This window comes from Staurois parvus, unplaced genomic scaffold (genome assembly GCF_062004578.1).
Source record: "Staurois parvus isolate SC_StPar_1 unplaced genomic scaffold, SC_StPar_1.0 ptg001642l, whole genome shotgun sequence".
Lineage (NCBI taxonomy): Eukaryota > Metazoa > Chordata > Amphibia > Anura > Ranidae > Staurois > Staurois parvus.
Genome location: NW_028319438.1, coordinates 546,309 through 568,740, shown reverse-complemented (window position 1 = coordinate 568,740; position 22,432 = coordinate 546,309). Strand labels below are relative to the sequence as shown.

At 46.7% G+C, this 22,432-nt stretch overlaps 1 protein-coding gene across 2 annotated transcripts in view; it reads right to left on the bottom strand.

The window, feature by feature from the left end:
• LOC149434891 (NXPE family member 3-like) overlaps positions 1-22,432 on the bottom strand; it is a 109,646-nt gene that overhangs the window by 14,942 nt on the left and 72,272 nt on the right. For both annotated transcript variants that reach the window (XM_089663229.1, XM_089663230.1), the window contains 2 exons: positions 20,471-20,980; positions 14,505-14,725 (listed from right to left, as the gene is read on the bottom strand). In XM_089663229.1, the coding sequence (XP_089519355.1) occupies positions 14,505-14,725; positions 20,471-20,980 (731 nt within the window). The remainder of the gene's footprint in view (positions 1-14,504; positions 14,726-20,470; positions 20,981-22,432) is intronic.

Here is a 22,432-nt window from a genome sequence, read left to right as displayed (position 1 = left end):
TTTATATTTGTGTAATAAAGCATAATTTTTGGAAATTATTTCCTGAGTGTCACGTTCTGTTCATTATGTAGCCGCTTTTCTGTGAATCTCTTTTCACAACCCTCCTTTTTTGTATGCCTTTTTTTGGCTACTGAATGGAGACCATACATTGGGTGACACGCTAATTTATTTAACAACCTCTTAAATAACTATCTTAATATATGCATCTCATGGGGCCCCCTACTGACCCCCGGCCCTCGAGCAGTGCCCGAGTTTCCAAATGGTCAGTCCACCCCTAGGCGAGAGATAACCAGGGAGTGGATTAGAAGCTTCAACATATGTGTATAATCTATGGGAAAATGGCCGCTATAATCTATGTATTAATGTGGTTCTTTTCAATCAGATGTATTCATATTCATCCACATATATGTAAATTAAGGGTTATATATGCAGTATGACCATAGGGTCAGAGTCTGTCCAAATATTGCAATAATCTGAGATTGTTATCATGCAGTTTTAAAAATCCATGGGAAAATGATCGCTGTGCTCCACCTAATGATCCGATTCAGGTGCAAACTTACTATAAAAGGTGTCCATGGTCACCAGCTCTGAAGAAGTCACATGTTAGCGTGACGTAACGCGTAGGAATAGAGTGTGGTGATTACGTTTGGACGGTAATCGCCACCTTGGAACGCCTTGTATGTACACCTGACTGTGGGTTACACAGTACATACCTACTGGGCCTGTGACCCTTGTTTTTATATGAGTAGCCATTTTTCTGTTTTTGAATTTTTTAAATAAATATCTAATTACTACACTATGGAAGTTCTATCTTTGACCTCTTTTTGAGCCATTTGAAGACCCTTTAAAGATGCGTTTGATCGTTTATTTGATTTTGGTGGGAGCTGTTCCTGTGTCCATCCAACCAGGGATCATCCGGCGATATTGATTGCTCTTTGACTCCTTGAGGGTCGAATTTTTGAGGTGAGCGCACACACTAGAAGGTGATGGATATAATTGGCACCATAAATGTGAGTACGCAACAAAAAGTGGGAATATAAAAGTTGAAAAATCTGGATTTTTACATTCTATATTTTTTGTGTTATTATTATTATTTTTTTCACTTGTTGGGACTAATTTCTTCACTTCTTGGGACTTTTTGTATTTATTTATATATGTCACGGTTTTATAATTGGTCACTTTGATTTAATATTTACTTTGGAATGTATTTCACCTTTAATTAAGGTAATAAAGATACACAAGGTTTATTAATCATCTTTCACTTTAATATTATGATTTGATAATATGGTACTTTAGTACTTACATCGCTACACCATTTGTTCAAAATAATTTTTTAAGCTTTGTGGCATCATTGGTTAAAAATGGGCGTACTATGGAGATGTTGTGAAGGTTGAGGTGGTATGATTTGGGCACGGATTGAATGTGGGCCTGAAAAGACTGTTCAAAATCCAGGGTTATACCTCTAGCACCCTAGAGTGCGGGGACTGTACTAAAGACTGAAATACTAAAAAATGCCACAGTGAATAGGTGGGTCACCCTTATGTAGTTTCTCTCGGACTCATCAATATATAGAGATGTGGGTTATAACTGAAAAAAACTATAGCATAAGGAAAGGCTGTGAAGTAACGGTTTTGGATACACCCAAGCAGAGTAGTTCAAGGTACAAAAATTTCTTTATTTTAAATCTCACAATAAGGTGAAACCTTGCAAGGTGAAAAAAACACGCACCACAAATATTAAAAGAATCAGCAATCCGGACTGCGATATCCACAGGCTATTGTAGAGTACCAATCACCATGAATATACTCTATTCATTACAAAGTAATTACCATATTTTTCGCTCCATAAGACGCACCTAGGTTTTAGAGGTGAAAAACAAGAAAAAAAAATATTCTGAACCAATGGACTGCAGACACAGTACAGGAGATGACCAGAGACTGCGGACACAGTACAGGAGATGACCAGAGACTGCGGACACAGTACAGGAGATGACCAGAGACTGCGGACACAGTACAGGAGATGACCAGAGACTGCGGACACAGTACAGGGGATGACCAGAGACTGCGGACACAGTACAGGAGATGACCAGAGACTGCGGACACAGTACAGGAGATGACCAGGGACTGCAGACATAGTACAGGAGATGACCAGAGACTGCGGACACAGTACAGGAGATGACCAGAGACTGCGGACATAGTACAGGAGATGACCAGAGACTGCGGACAAAGTACAGGGGATGACCAAGAGACTGCGGACATAGTACAGCGGATGACCAGAGACTGCGGACACAGTACAGGAGATGACCAGAGACTGCGGACACAGTACAGGAGATGACCAGAGACTGCAGACAGTACAGGAGATGACCAGAGACTGCGGACACAGTACAGGGGATGACCAGAGACTGCGGACACAGTACAGGAGATGACCAGAGACTGCGGACACAGTACAGGAGATGAACAGAGACTGCGGACACAGTACAGGAGATGACCAGAGACTGCGGACATAGTACAGGAGATGACCAGAGACTGCGGACACAGTACAGGAGATGACCAGAGAGTGCAGACAGTACAGGAGATGACCAGAGACTGCGGACACAGTACAGGGGATGACCAGAGACTGCGGACACAGTACAGGAGATGACCAGAGACTGCGGACATAGTACAGGAGATGACCAGAGACTGCGGACACAGTACAGGGGATGACCAGAGACTGCGGACACAGTGCAGGGGATGACCAGAGACTGCGGACACAGTGCAGGAGATGACCAGAGACTGCAGACATAGTACAGGGGATGACCAGAGACTGCAGACATAGTACAGGGGATGACCAAGAGACTGCGGACATAGTAGAGACTGCAGACAGTGCAGGGTATGACCAGAGACTGCAGACAGTGCAGGGAATGACCAGAGACTGCAGACAGTGCAGGGAATGACCAGAGACTGCAGACAGTGAAGGGAATGATCAGAGACTGCTGACCTTTGGGGAGGGAGGGGGAGCGGGTACCTGAATTTGACAGGTACCCGCTCCCACTTCCTCGGAGTTGCCTTCCCTCTTCTTCCCGGGCCGGCTTCTGTGACAGCCGGGTGCCCACTGCGCATGTGTCCCAGAAGACACCGGATCATTCACAAAGCGCAGCGCAGCGCATGCGCAGTGGGCACCCGGCTGTCACAGAAGCCAGCGCGGGAAGACTGTGCAGCGCTGGAGCGAGGAACAGGTAAGGCCCTGCAGGAGACAACAGGCCCGGTATTCTGACATGGTGGCCGCAAAAATACCAGACCGGCCGCTTTATATTCGCTCCATAAGACGCACTGACATTTTCCCCCCTTTTTTGCGGGGAAAAAAGTGCGTCTTATGGAGCGAAAAATACGGTATTTACCCTGAAATATAATCACAACGTAATTCAATAATTAACTTGGTGCTGAATCAAAAGATAATAGGTCAACATCATATAAAATGACTATAATAGATGAAGAAATTAGTAGGCATCTGAATGATAACAGTTCCTATCAACCTATAAATAGGAATCATTGAGGACCATAAACATTGTCCAAGGGAACAAAAATCATTCAAACCCATATCTGTGTGAATGCATATCAAAAAAGGTCAGAAATGATGCTGTAAAGCCATCATTACAGAATAAAAACGTTGTGATTATATTTCAGGGTAAAGATTACTTTGTAATGAATAGAGTATATTCATGGTGATTGGTACTCTACAACAGCCTGTGGATATCGCAGTCCGGATTGCTGATTCTTTTAATATGTGTGGTGCGTGTTTTTTTCACCTTGCAAGGTTTCACCTCATTGGGAGATTTATAATAAAGACATTTTTGTACCTTTAACTACTCTGCTTGGGTGTATCCAAAACCATTACTTCACAGCCTTTCTTTATGGTTGTTTCTTTATGCTACTGTACTAAAAACTGCCTATGCTGCTTCACAGCCAACAATCTGAGTGAAAAGTGCCTTGGCAAGCCACAGTTAAAGTGATTGTAAACCCAGTAAAGTGACTGGCCTCAGGTGATACACAGAGATGAAACAAGTCCTCCTACATAAGTTGTACCTGTTTATCCGCAGTATTCTCTTCTCTAAAACCATTCAAAGTGCTGAATTTATAATGCTTATCTGAGATTTCAGAAAAAAGGGGACCAGAAGCTGAAATTACACACCGCAGAGCTCAGTGGTGTGAGTTCTGAGAGCTGATTGGAGGGAATGGATATTCCCCACTTCCCACAGCGCACTGGAACAGAGCTGAGGTTGTCAATCACAAGCTGTGTGTTGGAAGGTTGGGTCTGGTCATGTCTTCAATGAACTTTTTGCAGCCTCTCTATTAAATAATTACCTATTAACAGGGGCGGACTGACCATTTGCAAACTCGGGCACTGCCCGGGGTCAGTAGGGGGCCCCATGAGATGCCCCTGGTACCTTTTTCATAGGCTTTTTTGAGTTTGGGCAAGGACACAGGGGCCCCATGATCCCCTATTGCCCGGGGGCCCCATGAGTTGTCAGTCCGCCCCTGCCTATGAATGCTCCTGAGCAGGGGCGGACTGCCCCCGGGCAATAGGAGATCATTGGGCCCCTGTGTCCTTGCCCAAACTCAAAAAAGCCTATGAAAAAGGTACCAGGGGCATCTCATGGGGCCCCCTACTGACCCCGGACCCTCAGGCAGTGCCCGAGTTTCCAAATGGTCAGTCCGCCCCTGCCTATGAATGCTCCTGAGCTGCTTTCAACCTGTGTTGGAACTGGATTGCTCATATCAGGCAGGAGATCACTCCCCTTGACGGAGCATCAGAGAAGCTGAAATCATGTGCAGGAATGAGTGTTCCAGCATTTGGCTGGTGGTGGGACACCAGAATTTTATTAAAATCCTGGAACAGTCCCATGGAATCCGGGACTGTGGGGAAGTATGACATTGTACTATATACAGCCTACCTACAGGACTTTATTTACCATAATGAAACTCATGGGAAAAGGCCTTTGCTTCCTCTTCTGGGTATATTTGGATATTAATAGCTACATTTACTGAAATGTCACTTTGCATATTGTATGTTTCATATGTCACAGTAGGGGTACTAAATACATTCTTGCACATGTTTCTTACTTTAGTTTAAAGTCCAGGCAGATACAAAATACACAAAAGGATGTCGCTCAGTATTCAATAATACATCAATATATGACTTGAATATTAGTCTATTGTAATCCCCTATACAACCGCACTCAGACTGGGAGAGGGAGAGGAAAGAGAGAGAGCTAATCCAGAGTCTGCATGTCAACATGCTGGTAAGGTGAGCAAGCAGATCAAGCAGAGGGGTGACCTCATTAGTCTGCTGCTGCAGTTTCAATGTCCAATCAGAATGCTGGGATATTGGAGACTGTTCTTATTACTCACCGGAGTACCAGTAATACTCCATAATTACCAGGCCATTTTTCAGGTTTCAGTGCTGTTATAGTTTGGCTGACAATTACTCTGTCATGCAATTAATTTTATATCATTTTTTGAGATAGTTAGGGCGTTCTTTTGGTTGTATTTATTAACAGCTGAGTTTTTTATGTTTTACAATAAAAAAAGAAAAATAGCCAAACGGTTTGAAAAAAAAGCCTCTTTCCCTTACTTCCTATTAAAATAAAAATACTAGGACAGAAAACCCCCACAATGGCCCCCATTTGGAAAGCAGAGACCCCAAAATGATCTAATTTTTTATCACCATTTACTGGGAATAAAGAAACATACTAGTAAACACAGAGCTCTAGAATGATGCATTAAATCGAATAAATATGTAGATTATACAAAGGGAAGATGAAGTGAAGGGGCTAATGTACTGGTCACATTCAGTGGTGGGATGAAAATGAAGGGGTTTATGTTTAGAGGTGAAGCAGGATAAGGGAGGTGAGGGGTTAATATCCACCAGAGACAGTATGGAGGGAGGAGGAGGGCTGGGCAGGCTTACATCCCATACACCATGTAGCATCCTCTAGTGTACACAGTTTGTGAGAATAGACAGAGACTTGCTAGAAGCCTGGGCTTGAGTCAGAGGGTTTACTTCAGGTCAGGCTGGAACGCTCTACAGCTCTGTCCTCTGGTACCTCCCCCTGGCTCTAGGAGGTTGGAGAAGTTTCTAGATGATCACCTCCATACACCATACCAGTATCCTGATCACCGCCATACACCATACCAGCACCCTTATCACCTTCATACACCATACCAGCATCCTGATCACCTTCATACCCCATACCAGCATCCTGATCACCTCCATACACCATACCAGCATCCTGATCACCGCCATACACCATACCAGCATCCTGATCACCTCCATACACCATACCAGCATCCTGATCACCTCCATACACCATACCAGCATCCTGATCACCTTCATACACCATACCAGCACCCTGATCACCTCCATACCCCATACCAGCATCCTGATCACCTTCATACACCATACCAGCATCCTGATCACCTTCATACACCATACCAGCATCCTGATCACCACCATACACCATACCAGCATCCTGATCACCTCCATACACCATACCAGCACCCTGATCCTCGCCATACACCATACTAGCATCCTGATCACCTTCATACACCATACCAGCACCCTTATCACCTTCATACCCCATACCAGCACCCTGATCACCACCATACCCCATACCAGCACCCTGATCACCACCATACCCCATACCAGCACCCTGATCACCTCCATACACCATACCAGCACCCTGATCACCTTCATACACCATACCAGCACCCTGATCACCTCCATACACCATACCAGCACCCTGATCACCTCCATACACCATACCAGCACCCTGATCACCTCCATACACCATACCAGCACCCTGATCACCTTCATACAACATACCAGCATCCTGATCACCTTCATACCCCATACCAGCATCCTGATCACCGCCATACCCCATACCAGTATCCTGATCAGCACCATACCCCATACCAGTATCCTGATCACCACCATACCCCATACCAGCATCCTGATCCTCGCCATACACCATACCAGCATCCTGATCACCTTCATACACCATACCAGCATCCTGATCACCTTCATACACCATACCAGCACCCTGATCACCTTCATACACCATACCAGCGCCCTGATCACCTTCATACACCATACCAGAGTCCTGATCACCGCCATACACCATACCAGGATCCTGATCACCGCCATACACCATACCAGCATCCTGATCACCGCCATACACCATACCAGGATCCTGATCACCGCCATACACCATACCAGCATCCTGATCACCGCCATACCAACATGCTGATCACCTCCATACACCATACCAGCACCCTGATCACCTCCATACCCAATACCAGCACCCTGATCACCTCCATACCCCATACCAGCACCCTGATCACCTCCATACCCCATACCAGCTCCCTGATCACCTCCATACCCCATACCAGCATCCTGATCACCTCCATACCCCATATCAGGACCCTGGATCATCGCCATACCCCATACCAGCATCCTGATCACCGTCATACCCCATACCAGCACCCTGATCACCGCCATACATCATACCAGCACCCTGATCACCGACATACACCATACCAGTATCCTGATCACCTCCAAACCATACCAGCATCCTGATCACAGCCATACATCATACCAGAGTCCTGATCACCTCCATACACCATATCAGCACCCTGATCACCTCCATACACCATACCAGCATCCTGATCACCTTCATACACCATACCAGCACCCTGATCACCTCCATACCCCATACCAGCATCCTGATCACCTTCATACACCATACCAGCATCCTGATCACCTTCATACACCATACCAGCATCCTGATCACCGCCATACACCATACCAGCATCCTGATCACCTCCATACACCATACCAGCACCCTGATCCTCGCCATACACCATACTAGCATCCTGATCACCTTCATACACCATACCAGCACCCTTATCACCTTCATACCCCATACCAGCACCCTGATCACCACCATACCCCATACCAGCACCCTGATCACCACCATACCCCATACCAGCACCCTGATCACCTCCATACACCATACCAGCACCCTGATCACCTTCATACACCATACCAGCACCCTGATCACCTCCATACACCATACCAGCACCCTGATCACCTCCATACACCATACCAGCACCCTGATCACCTCCATACACCATACCAGCACCCTGATCACCTTCATACAACATACCAGCATCCTGATCACCTTCATACCCCATACCAGCATCCTGATCACCGCCATACCCCATACCAGTATCCTGATCAGCACCATACCCCATACCAGTATCCTGATCACCACCATACCCCATACCAGCATCCTGATCCTCGCCATACACCATACCAGCATCCTGATCACCTTCATACACCATACCAGCATCCTGATCACCTTCATACACCATACCAGCACCCTGATCACCTTCATACACCATACCAGCGCCCTGATCACCTTCATACACCATACCAGAGTCCTGATCACCGCCATACACCATACCAGGATCCTGATCACCGCCATACACCATACCAGCATCCTGATCACCGCCATACACCATACCAGGATCCTGATCACCGCCATACACCATACCAGCATCCTGATCACCGCCATACCAACATGCTGATCACCTCCATACACCATACCAGCACCCTGATCACCTCCATACCCAATACCAGCACCCTGATCACCTCCATACCCCATACCAGCACCCTGATCACCTCCATACCCCATACCAGCTCCCTGATCACCTCCATACCCCATACCAGCATCCTGATCACCTCCATACCCCATATCAGGACCCTGGATCATCGCCATACCCCATACCAGCATCCTGATCACCGTCATACCCCATACCAGCACCCTGATCACCGCCATACATCATACCAGCACCCTGATCACCGACATACACCATACCAGTATCCTGATCACCTCCAAACCATACCAGCATCCTGATCACAGCCATACATCATACCAGAGTCCTGATCACCTCCATACACCATATCAGCACCCTGATCACCTCCATACACCATACCAGCGCCCTGATCACCTCCATACACCATACCAGCAACCTGATCACCGCCATACACCATACCAGTGCCCTAATCACAGCCATACACCATATCAGCACCCTGATCACCTCCGTACACCATAATAGCATCCTGATCACCTCCATACACCATACCAGCATCCTGAGCACCGCCATACCCCATACCAGCGTCCTGATCACCCCATATGCCATACCATCGTCCTGATCACCGCCATACCCCATTCCAACATCCTGATCACCACCATACCCCATACCAGCGTCCTGATCACCCCATATGCCATACCATCGTCCTGATCACCGCCATACCCCATACCAGCATGCTGACCACCACCATACCCCATATCAACGTTCTGATCACTGCCATACCCCACGCCAGTGTTTTGATCACGGCCATAATCTATACCAGCATCCTGATCACTGCACTACCCCATAACAGTGTCCTAGCTACTGCCATACCAGTGTCCTGATCACCGCCATACCTCATTCTAATGTCCTGATCATCACCATCTGGGGTCATCTGGGGTCTAGGATGGTATTACAGGAGATGCTGGCTAGCTCCCCAGAAGAGAAACCTTTTCTGTAAAGACTGATACACAGTTGCTAAGGAGTTCTCAGTTGCCATTTCCCTTGGGCATCCCATACACCCCTTACCCCATCCAAGTTCTAAACCCCTTAATAAAACTTCAAAACAAAGCTCAAGGACTGGTTACTGTCTCCTGGTGCAAGTCTGAGTGAACGAAATGCATGCTGCCTGGCTATGCAGGACTATAGGGGGACCCAAATCTCTTCCACCTCCGAGGTGGTAGTGCTACAGATGTTTCAGGCTTAACCATAGAGGTTCATAGGAGGGGCAAAATATGTCAGGGGTAAGTGGCCTAAGGGCGGGGGACTGTGTCGATAGCCAGCTATACACAATAAACTCACCAGTGGGATTTCCCTGGAGTACGGCTTTGTTTTTCGATTTTGATAAATGTTCGCCTTTTTTGCTGTACAGAACGAATGTACATGCTCTTTTATTTGTGAAGGGCTGTCTTCAGCCACCTGGAATGCATAGGTGTTCTATGAAGGGGCGTGCAGGCACAGTGTTGAAATCAATGACAGGTGACCAGCTGCACGGATCTGCTTGGACCTCTATGGGCATCCCATAGTGCACATCTGAGCAGGTCCAATGCACAAATCAGAATGCTGCGTTCTGATCCATACATTGGTTCCGCACAGATATCCACTTTGGGCTGCACTTGGAGATCCGTTCTGCCGGCCGGCTCTTGTTGATTTCAACAGGCTGCCTACTTGCCCCTGTACAGAACATCTATGCATTCGAGGTGGCTGAAGACTGCCCTGCACAGAGTTGTACATATTGGTATGCCCGTGTGAAGGGCCAGCTTCAGCCACCTGGAATGCATAGGTGCTGCATGTAGGGACATGCAGGCAGCCTGTTGAAATCAATGACAGGTGACCAGCTGCATGGACCTCCTCGTGCATCCCATAGTGCACTTACTGTATGTGCGGGTCCAATGCACAGACCAGAACATATGTTCACCTGGGGATGCTCTTGGAAATTCGTGCAACCAGTCGGCTGTCATTGATTTCAACAGGCAGCCTGCATGCCCCTGCATGGATCACCACAGTGTGGATCGGTATGCCCATGTGAATGAGGCCTGAGAATTTTGCTGCACTACATTGCTTCTGGTGGATGCCTTATTATATTTTTATATATATAATCCAGTTGTGTCCAGTTGTGTCACTATGTCCCCAGCTCTTTTGCTGGCGACAGTGGCGTATTTACCACAAGCCAAACAAGGCATTTGCCTAGGGCGGCATTTTTTCAGGGGGGCAGCGCTGCCCCCCAAAAGAAGGGATGGAAGAAAGAACACACGCAGCATGGGGACTAGGTGAGATCTGAGAGAGGCTGCGGGCTGCTTGGTGGTCTATGCCAGCGGTTTTCATCCTGTGGGTCGCGACCCCTTTGGGGGTCGAACGACCCTTTCACAGGGGTCGCCTAAGACCATCGGAAAACACATATTTCAGATGGTCTTAGGAACCGACTCACCGCTCCTCTATCCGTCTCCAGGCGGGTCCGCCCACATGCAGATACACTCACATACGAGTACCCGGCGTGATGACATCATCGCGCCAACCCCATCACATACACCCCGTACAAATATAGATGTATGTGACAGGATTGGCACCATAATGTACTTATGTGGACCAGTCACACATGTGTAAAGAGCAGCTACTGTGTAGAAAGCAGCTACTGTGTTGAAAGCAGGGGTGGACTGACAACTCATGGGGCCCCCGGGCAATAGGGGACCATGGGGCCCCTGTGTCCTCACCCACACTCAAACCACACCCAAAAAAGCCTATGAAAAAAGCCTATGAAAGGTAGCAGGGGCATCTCATGGGGCCCCCAGGCAATAGGGGGTCATGGGGGCCTCTGTGTCCTCACCCACACTCAAACCACACCCATAAAAGCCTATGAAAGGTACTAGGAGCATCTCATGGGGAACTGACCCTGGGCCCTTGGGTAGTGCCCGAGTGCCCAAATGTTCAGTCCGCCCCTGGTTGAAAGCAGCAGTATTGGAGGTAAAACGACACTTCATGAATTATAATTATAATTGTTTTTGTGATTAATCACTATGCTTTAATTATGTTCAATTTGTAACAATGAAAATACATCCTGCATATCAGATATTTACATTACGATTCATAATAATAGCAAAATTACAGTTATGAAGTAGCAACAAAAATAATTTTATGGTTGGGGGGTCACCACAACATGAGGAACTGTATTAAAGGGCCGCGGCATTAGGAAGGTTGAGAACCACTGGTCTATGCAGACCCTGACTCTTGTTCCCGGGGATGTCCGGAGCTGTGAAGGTGAGTGTCTTCTCTCTCGCTGGGGTGGGGTTGCCAGTGCATGGGGTGCGGTGGTAGTAGAAGGCTCTCTCGGGTGGGGGGGGGGGGTGTTGTTGGTCAGTCAGGATCTTACAGGGGCGGACTGACAACTCATGGGGCCCCTGGGCAATAGGGGATCATGGGGCCCCTTGTGTCCTTGCACACACTCAAACCACACCCAAAAAAGCCTCTGAAAGGTACCAGGGGCATCTCATGGGGCCCCCTGCTGACCCTGGGCCCTCGTGCAGTGCCCGAGTGCTTGAATGATCAGTCCGCCCCTGGGATCTTATCATGGGAGAGGGGGGTGTTTGTCAGTGTCAGGATTTCTCCAAGGGGGGGGTGCCAATTTTTGTGTTGCCTAGGGCGCCATGAAACCTAAATACACCACTGACCAGTGAGACCTTTTCAGCCAGCAACAGGATGCCTGGTGTGATATGGACCTAACATATTCCGGAATTCAACAATGATTTACTGCCAATGCTGTAGCTTGTTTTTTCACAAAACGGAAACAACTCTAAAGTTTCTAAAAATGGAACTAAAAAAAAAAATCTGTTACTAAATTGAAAGAGCTCACAGAAATATAAGAAAGATGGTGTTAGATGGGTGTGAGCACATTAACGCCTAGTATTGCCAGTTAACCCTCTGCACACTGCTACACATTCTTATACACTTCTAGCAAACTACACATATGGTACACATATATTGTGTAGAATCGCACGACAGCTGAACAGTTTGGACACGCATCACAACACATGCAAACCAAAAGTTCCGGTTTTGTAGCAAAGTTGGCTTGTAGACCATGGGAGTATGCCAAGGGTTATCTGAAACCCTTCTTTAAGACATGTCAGGAAGATTCATGACCTCATCACCCCTGCCACGGGTTATACTTTCGGTATGAGTAGCTTGAGCGGCTGTTAGGAAAAAAACATTTGCAAAATTTCCAGTAAAAAGAATCTGTTAAGCCCCGTACAGGGGCGGACTGACCATCTGGAAACTCGGGCACTGCCAGAGGGCCCAGGGTCAATAGGGGGCCCCATGAGATGCCCCTGGTACCTTTTTCATAGGCTTTTTTGAGTTTGGGCAAGGTCACAGGAGCCCCATGATCCCCTATTGCCCGGGGGCAGCATGAGTTGTCAGTCCGCCCCTGCTGCAGACATAAGGGCCAAAAAGAGGGGGCCAACCTTTCTACTTGGTGAACCTTGCTTTCTGTGCTGGGTATAGAACCCTCCTAATTGGAGATTGCTAAGCCAGCCAACTGGACGGGGCACTTATATTGACATGAGCTCTGTCCAGGGGCAGACTGACCATTTGGAAACTCGGGCACTGCCCGAGGGCCCAGGGTCAATAGGGGGCCCCATGAGATGCCCCTGGTGCATTTTTCATAGGCTTTTTTGAGTTTGGGCAAGGACACAGGGGCCCCATGATCCCCTATTGCCCCATGAGTTGTCTAATTATGGCCATTGATTTATGACCAGCTTTAAATCTATGCAGTAGCAGTGTTTGCATACTTACTACACACAAACATAAAATAGTTTTTATTATTTCTTATTAATATACATTAGAACCCCCAATTAAAATAAAGAAAAAGCTTTAGGACCCTGTTTTCTGCATAACCATAATTCTCAAACCACCTTAAAGTGGTTTTAAAGGCTGAAGGATTTTTACCTTCATACATTCTATGCATGGAGGTAAAAAACCTGTGTGCTGCTCCCCCCACAGCCCCCCAATACTCACCTGAGCCCCCTCTCGATTCAACATTGTGCATGGCAGCCTTGGCTGTCCGGGGTCTTTCTCTCCTCATTGGCTGAGATGCAGCAGTGGAGCCATTGACTCCCACTGCTGTCAATAACAGCCAGTGAGCCAGTGAGCCACTGAGGAGGATGGCAGGGCCAAGCGGCGGCTCTATGTGTCTTATGGACACATAGAGTGGGACTTGAGAATGAGAACGCAACAGTGTCCCTATAGCAAGCAGCTTGCTATTGGGGGCACTGGTCAAGGGGGAAGAACCAGGATCGCTGGCAGGGGACCCTAGAAGAAGATCAGCCAGAGAAGGCTGCTCTGTGCAAAACCATTGCACAGAGTAGGCAATTATAACATGTTTGTTATTTAAAAAAAAAAGAAAAGAAACCTTTAATATCACATGTATTTAGACATTGGCTTTCACACATTTGTAAGGAGATTCATACTCTGTATTTTCCTGTTTACTGCTATCACAAAAAGTGTAAGTAAATCCCAAATGTGGGGTTTTCACCAGAACAGGAATAGAAGGGAAATCTTACAAGGAGGACTCTAGTTCTAATGACCCTGGTGACAACCAGAGATTTCCCCTCTTTTAAGGGGCTTCTCACTTTTTGTGTTGGGTATGGAACAGGATGTGAATGAAATCTGCCCAATGGGAATGAAAAAAAAAAACATGACAGGGGTATTAAGCCTCCCTTACTCTATCTGAAATGAACAAAAAATGTTTTGCTTTCAGTTCTACTCTAAGGAATGGAATGGTTTCTGAGTAGAGTTCAGCCAATAACTTGTGCTACCTTATAAATCACATTTCCTACTCACCCACTCAGGAATAAGTTCTCCGTTTTGTTTGTCACCGTTCGGTATCCACCCATAGAGTGATAGACCCAGGCATTGCACGGCAGCCGCTGAGGTTTTACGCACTCCCAGGTGTCTCCGCTAAGGGGGTCCTTATATCTGCATACATCCTTTCTTGTCACCTTAAGGTTACATTCCACCACCTCACTGCTCCCATTGAAATGAAAAAAGCCATGGAAAAAGACCTGCCAGACACAGAAATAATACTGATAAAAACCCCATTAAAATAGTTTTTTTAATAACAGATTTTTATAGATGTGTTTACGCTGGAAGGTTTAAATGGTTTCTAGGCTTCTGGCCTACATTTTGATTTTGTTAGACCTAAAATCTAATGAATAGGAAGACCTGGTTCACACAGATGCTTAGGTCAGCTTAGGGTCAGCCAGAGACATGTAGGTGTCCCACCAAAGATGGCAGGTGGTGAGACATCTGCTTATAGAGATCCAGGTGTGATATCCAAGCCAGTGGCCTATAGTCTAAACTATGGGAATCCATCCTACATGATGGCAACCCAGATAAACTAGTTCATGAAAGGAGCGCACTGCCCAACCTGATCCCACTAGCTGTGTTACACTTGTAGGTTCCCCCTCTCTCCTTTGCCAGGAGGCTTGATCAGGAGTTTTGTTAGGCTTTGCTCCCCAGTGGATTCAGATCTGTTCATGCCATGTAAGAGAACTGCTTCATGGTAGCCAAAGCATCATGTGAGCATACAGTAACAGGCGGCTCCAGCAAATCGCTCATTCACACTGTATGGGTCAGAGAACCCGTGTGAACAAGCCCTTAATTTTTCTTCTCTTGCTTCTCTTTTGCGGGGGGAGGCTTGAGTGAAAATCAGGGGTCGAAACAGACCCCTGCCATCCCACCTTAAGATAGAGAAAGGAATTGAGGACACAGATTCTTCAGTTTCTTCTTTGTAGCCTCATCTGCACTACAGATGAATGAACAGGAGACAAAGACTCCTGTTCATTCATAAAAATAAAATTAAACAGCAACAAAGCTCCAAAAGACACCCAATATGTAGCACTCACTCCAATAGGAAAGATCACAGTCAGTGGTATATAGATAAAGACGAAATCTCCAAGTTCTATATAAATCAGAAATGCTGAAGCTCAAAGCTTATTTGCTAAACATTGATAACTAGCGTGAGAAGGTATGCTGCTGATCCAGATATGGAGAGGAGGCTCCATCTATATCAAACACAAGGAGGGGGGAGGAGAGACCATGCAAGCCTATAGTGCTGTATAAAGCTCCTTTCACAATGGCGGACTCTGCCAGCAGATCTGCCTGCTCAGCAGGGTATCTGTCTGCTGAGGAGAGGATCAGCGGACAGCCTCTGGACTGCTGTCATACACTCTGCTGGATAGAATAAGAAACGGCCACTGGGATCCTCTGCTCCGAGCTCCACTCAAGCTGAAATCACCATAGGATTCTGAGCACAGGACTTCCTCTTCTTCAGCTGTGAATAGAAGATCCCGGAGACTGTTTCTTTTTCCACCCAGCTAAGTGTATGACAACCATCAAAAACTATTGAAGTTTTAATAAAGCTTTTCAACCTTTTATACAGCACTGAGGGCTTGTGTGGTTTCTCCTCCTTGTGCCTCGTTTGCTGAGGGGGCCTGGGCACACAGGCAGAACCAGATGTGGGCAGGACAGGGAGGGTGATCGGTGCGGCAGAGGGGGAAGAATACAGGAATTGTGCTCTGTGTGTTTAAAACTTCCAGCAGATGAAAGCCCCTTCTACTTCCTGCCAGCTTCTCCACTTCTACTCCCTGATGGCTTCTCCTCTTCTACTCCCTGCCGGATTCTCCCCTTCTACTTCCTGCCAGCTTCTATTTCCACGGCTTCTCTCCTTCTACTCCCTGACAGCTTCTCCCCTTCTACTTCCTTCCGGCTTCTCCCCTTCTACTCCCTGATGGCTTCTCCCCTTCTACTCCCTGATGGCTTCTCCCCTTCTACTTCCTGCCAGCTTCTATTTCCACGGCTTCTCTCCTTCTACTCCCTGCCGGCTTCTCTCCTTCTACTCCCTGCTGGCTTCTCCCCTTCTACTCCCTGCTGGCTTCTCCCCTTCTACTTCCTGCCGGCTTCTCCCCTTCTTCTCCCTGCCGGCTTCTGCCCTTCTTCTCCCTGCCGGCTTCTGTCCTTCTACTTCCTGCCGGCTTCTCCCCTTCTACTTCCTGCCGGCTTATCCTCTTCTACTCCCTGACGGCTTCTCCCCTTCTACTCCCTACCGGATTCTCCCCTTCTACTTCCTGCCGGCTTCTACTTCCACAGCTTCTCTCCTTCTACTCCCTGATGGCTTCTCCCCTTCTACTCCCTTCCGGCTTCTCCCCTTCTACTTCCTTCCGGCTTCTCCCCTTCTAATTCCTTCCGGCTTCTCCCCATCTACTCCCTGACGGCTTCTCCCCATCTACTCCTTGCCGGATTCTCCCCTTCTACTCCCTGTTGGCTTCTCCCCTTCTACTCCCTGCTGGCTTCTCCCCTTCTAGTCCCTGCTGGCTTCTCCCCTTCTACTCCCTGCCTGCTTCTAACCTTTCTACTTCCTTCCGGCTTCTCCCCTTCTACTCCCTGCCAGCTTCTCCCCTTCTACTCCCTGTTGGCTTCTCCCCTTCTACTCCCTTCCGGCTTCTCCCCTTCTACTTCCTTCCGGCTTCTCCCCATCTACTCCCTGCCAGCTTCTCCCCATCTACTCCCTGCTGGCTTCTCCCCTTCTACTCCCTGTTGGCTTCTCCTCTTCTACTCCCTGCTGGCTTCTCCCCTTCTACTCCCTGCTGGCTTCTCCCCTTCTACTCCCTGCCTGCTTCTAACCTTTCTACTCCCTGCCTGTTTCTAACCTTTCTACTTCCTTCCGGCTTCTCCCCTTTTACTTCCTGCCAGCTTCTCCCCTTCTATTTCCAGCTGTTGGAAGGATAGACACACAGAGCACCATTCCTATATTCTCCCCCCTCTGCCGCACTGATCATCCTCCCTTTCCTGTGCACCTGGTTCCCCCTGCTTTCTGGACCCCCATTTGCTCGGGCCCCTGACAGGAGTACAGATGGTACCTCCCTGTCAGCAACCCTGCAACCCACCACTACAAAGTCTATCACAGGAGTAGGGAGGACCACGTCAACTGTAGGAATACCCCCAAACTATAGCTTGCAACCTGGCTATCAACCTGGATTGTACACCCATGGCTAAACTCAACCTGTTATCGCCTGTTATGTGGTAAAGCAGAACTGAAGGCAAAACTGTTTTTTCATTTAGGATAGAGCAAAGGAAGATTTCCCCACTATTCCTGTTCTGGGTCAACCCATAATTTGGGATTTTCTTTCACTTTTGGTGTCGATTATAGTAGTAAACAGAATAAATAAAGAGGGTGAATCTCCTTACTGTGGGCAAATAGAGCAATAAAAGCCTGCAATGTTCTAATCCCTCTCCACTCCAGAAACTAAAAAAAAAAATAATAGTTTTGCCTTTAGTTATACCTTAAGGCTCCATGCACACGGGGCGTTTTAATAATGCTTGTAACGTCAGCTGTGTAAAGTCACGTTAAAAATGTGAGTTTTTCAGCATTTTTTAGCGTTTTTGCATTAGCGTTTAGCAGAGTTTTGCCACATTTTTCCACGGTTTTTCATGTTTCATGTTTATGGGTTTTTTTACTGTGCTACAACTGCAATAAGCTTCAAGCTGCGTCATTCCCAACCTCTAGCTCAGGTAAACTAAGACGCCAGCTATGAGGGGGAAATGACCTGACCCACAGCTTATTGGAGTCACAAAAGCCACAAGTTTGGAGTTTGGCTAGAGATGAATTCAGAGGATGCCCAGATTAATCTCTATTTACCATGTCTGTTGCTTCTTCCAGTGTTTTTGGTGCTCTATCCTTTGTTTTCACCCTGATCCCCAATTGTTGCCATAAGTCTCCATTGTAAGGGTGGCTCCTTGGTGGCAGTATCTTCCTGGAGCCACCCTTTCATGCACGTTTCCAGGAAGAAACCTACAGGGTGATGTAAGTACTCTGCCTGCACTGACAGACACAGACAACTGGAGATATATGGACACACCGCTTACCAAAGAAAGCAGCATGCAAGGGTCAAACATGCATAATTGCACTGTGAAATATTGGACATGTAGCCCCTTGGGGGGATCAGATTACTATGAATGGAGTTGCAAGTGCTCACTCCCCCAAACGTCTGGTGCAGAGGGACCTGGAGGCTGTGCCCAAAACATAAGTAAAAGGTGCTTCTGGATTTTTTGGCAAGGAATAATTTAATGTGTTGTAGTGAAATTGTCAAAACATACGTATAAAAAAAGACAAAGACATTCATACTACTTGAAACAAGTCACTCCCTTTTCATAATAATCTGGTATATCATTTTACTCGAATCCTAGGAGAGTCCAGCAAGTCCCAATCTAGGTAGAGGTCAGAATGTAAGGCACGATGGTTAAGGAACTGCCATTGACCCTATCTCATTTCATCAGATTAACTGGCAGAGTTACAGGAAAATATATTTAAAATTGTTTGACAGAAAGCACATTTGTATACATTTTTTTTGCCCGACTATAGATCTATGTTTATCCCAAGTATGTGTAAATTAATTTATTGTCGACTGACTTCTGCTGAAAGTCTGTTCCAAGCATTCATTTCTTTCTCAAAAATAATACTTTCTAATGTTGTCCTCATTGGAAAGGCTGTGTTCACAGCACCACATTGATCCAAAACATTTGTTACATAGAAAGAAAATAATATAATTTGTCTGACACATTTTGCCCTTGGAAAGCCATGTTTTTGGGTAACAACAATGATTTTCCTCTTTTGCTCAGCTGTGCTTCTGTGTCATCATCAGGAAATTTAATCTATCCTTTGGTGGAACGAATGCATGCTTACCAGGGGTGGACTGACTATTTGGAAATTTGGGCACTGCCCGAGGGCCTGGGGTCAGTAGGGGGCCCCATGAGATGCCCCTGGTACCTTTTCCATAGGCTTTTTTGAGTTTGGGCAAGGACACAGGGGCCCCATGATCCCCTATTGCCCGGTGGCCCCGCGAGTTGTCAGTCCGCCCTTGATGCTTACAATATACAGTGCTTTCGCAAATTAAATGTCATTCTCTTAGGGTGGCCAATGGGGAGGTAAAACCAGCCTACGTCTATGGCAGAATACAGCTCCAAACTCCTAAACAAATGGCAAGGAAAGGTTTTCCAAGAATGGAACTCCATCCCACCAAACTAGTCTAAGCCTCTCTGAGTACCCTAGAAGCTGGAAGCTGCTTTTACCTGGTTGGATGACCAGGATGATTCAGTTTACAATCAGTGTCACAGACAATCCCTCTAAACATCAGCATTGTTTTTACACTATATGGCAAAAGTTGGCGGACACCTGGCTATCATACCTATATTAGCTTGTTGGATATTCCCCGTCCAAAACTAGGGGCATTAATTTGGAACTGGCCTACTTTTTGCAGCTATAATAGCCATCACTCTTCTGAAAAGACTTTCTACAGGATTATGGTGTGTGTCAATTTGTGCCCATTCAGCCAAAAGAACATTTGTGAGATTAGGTAATAATGTTGGAGAAGACCTGAATCACAGACAACGTTTCAATTCATCCCAAATATTTTCAATAGGTTCAGGTTAGGGATTTGTGCAGGCCACTCACACTCCTCCACACCAAACTCATCAAACCATGTCTTTATGGAGCTGCCTTTGTGAAGAGGGGCACAGCCATGCTTGAACAGAGCAGGGTCTTCCCCAAACTGGTACCATGAGGGTTGGAGATACAAATGTCTAAAATGTCTTTGTATGCTGTAATATTAACAGTACACGCCAATGTATGCAGTTGGCTATTTAGTAGGTATGGTCAGGTGCCCACAAATATTGGGTTGTATAGTATATCTCAAAAAAGGAACACCCTTCACTACAAACAAACATTATCCTCTATATTTCTACTTACTCACTTTTTCTGGATAGCTTTCCCTCTTCTTCTTCAGAATATCCACAGCTTCACTGGAGTGAATGAGCCGGATGTGAACTTGTACCATCCCTGTCCATGGCAGAAGGAAGGTAGCCAAGTAGCTACCATTGCCATAGTCCCTTACTTGGCCAGTAACTCCAGCCTTTAGTTCAGGAGAATGCAGCTTGACCTGGAAAAAATCTCCACCATATGCCTTTAGATGACCATTGTGATCCCGAGCTGTGATTTTAACCTTCAAAGTGTCTCCAACCTTGTAAGTGCCTTGAGGATTCAGAAGATGGTAGCTACATTTCTGTGGGTCAGTTGCAAAATTGAAGTGTTTTACTGGTGATGGTGGTGATGGCCAGTCAATCAGTTTGAGAAAATCTGTGAACTTTGAGCTAATACTAGCCATAGGTGTGATCTGAGGAGCATCTGTAGGACGTGTATGCTTCTTGGGGGATGGTGGTTTGTAGTTCATCAAAAAATCAGTTCTTAGGAATCTGAAAGTAAACTATAAATATCAATAATTACTTTATGAATACTTACAGCAAGACACATTTATCAAAACTGGAGAAAACATGGTTGGCTGCTGAGTTGTGGGTACCCCTAAGATTCCCTGTGCACAGCCAGGCAACAGGTATTTCTCACGCAGACTTGCATCCATAGACTGACCAGTTCATGGGCTTGGTTTTGTTGTTTTATTCGGGAAATTCAACTTAGATAGGGAAATAGGGTTATGGGATGCTCAGTTTGGCTTGAATCAATGGAAGACACTTCCATCCTATGTACAAAAGCAAATCCAGAACTGTTATTTTCCTGAGAGCTGTCAGTTGTTGCGGATCAGTAGAAGCTGCCCTTTATTTGCAAGGAACTAGCAGCACCTCAAAAATCACTTTGCTACATGTAGCTATATGCAGAGACATCCTCTCTCCCCTTAAAGAGCTGCTCCCAGCTCCACAGCCTGAAAGCCTCCACCCTCCTGGCTTCTCGGAAGTTCTCCCGGGTCAAGGATCAAGGATTGAGCCCAGTGCTGTCCTTAGAAAGCTTGCTACATGTAGCACTCTTTCCCCCTATAGGTCCCAATGTGTGCTGCTGTACTCACACTGTCCTCCCTGCTCCCATCCCTTTATCCCATCCATGCCACTCCACAGAATGTATCTTCCTGAGCTAGCCCTAGCACAGCCTAGAGGCCGCTTCCCCCCAGGACTAGGGAACCCCTTCTAGGCACCAACAGTTACCTCAGCACTCCATCTAGTACCCGACTCCCCCATCAGGATTATTCTCCTATATTTATAGGCCAGTCCATCAGGGCCTCCAAACCTGGGATTGGCCAGACGCCCCATGAATATGCAGATTAGGCCTCCAACCCTTCCTTCTTGCTGACTTCCGGAAAATTCTATGGTCCTCCAGAGTCAGGAGTAGGCAATAGAGCCACAACCTGTTGAGTCATGCAGCTGACCTGCAATAACCCGACCATAATCACATGGCTCACACAACGACCATGAGTCATAAACAATGATTTTGCCTATAGCATACTACACTATCCTAGTAGCGCACTAGAGGGGACCACAGACAGAATCAGCTTCTATGCTCAGCTTGTTCAGTTATGATTGGAAAATGAAAGCTAGAAGCTGACTGGTTGCCATGTACAGCTGCTCCAGATTTGATAAATTCCCTTCATTATATTTGCTAGTTCAACACTCACAGCTGTATACTCTCTATGGGCTAAAGTCATTTTTACATTTCTGCTATAAGCCTGTTTAATTGCCAGTAATGTTTGCATTGCTTAAACCCTTGGCTCCGGCGCCTCCCAACTGTCACAGTCGTCATATGATTGGAAAGGTCCTGATCAATTGGGTCCTTTCCGTGCGGCTCTGATAAATGTGCCGGGAACGCTATTGACAAGTGTTTTTACTTTGGATATGTAAATACGCAGCCTCAAGGCATCAAGGCCCAGCCACCA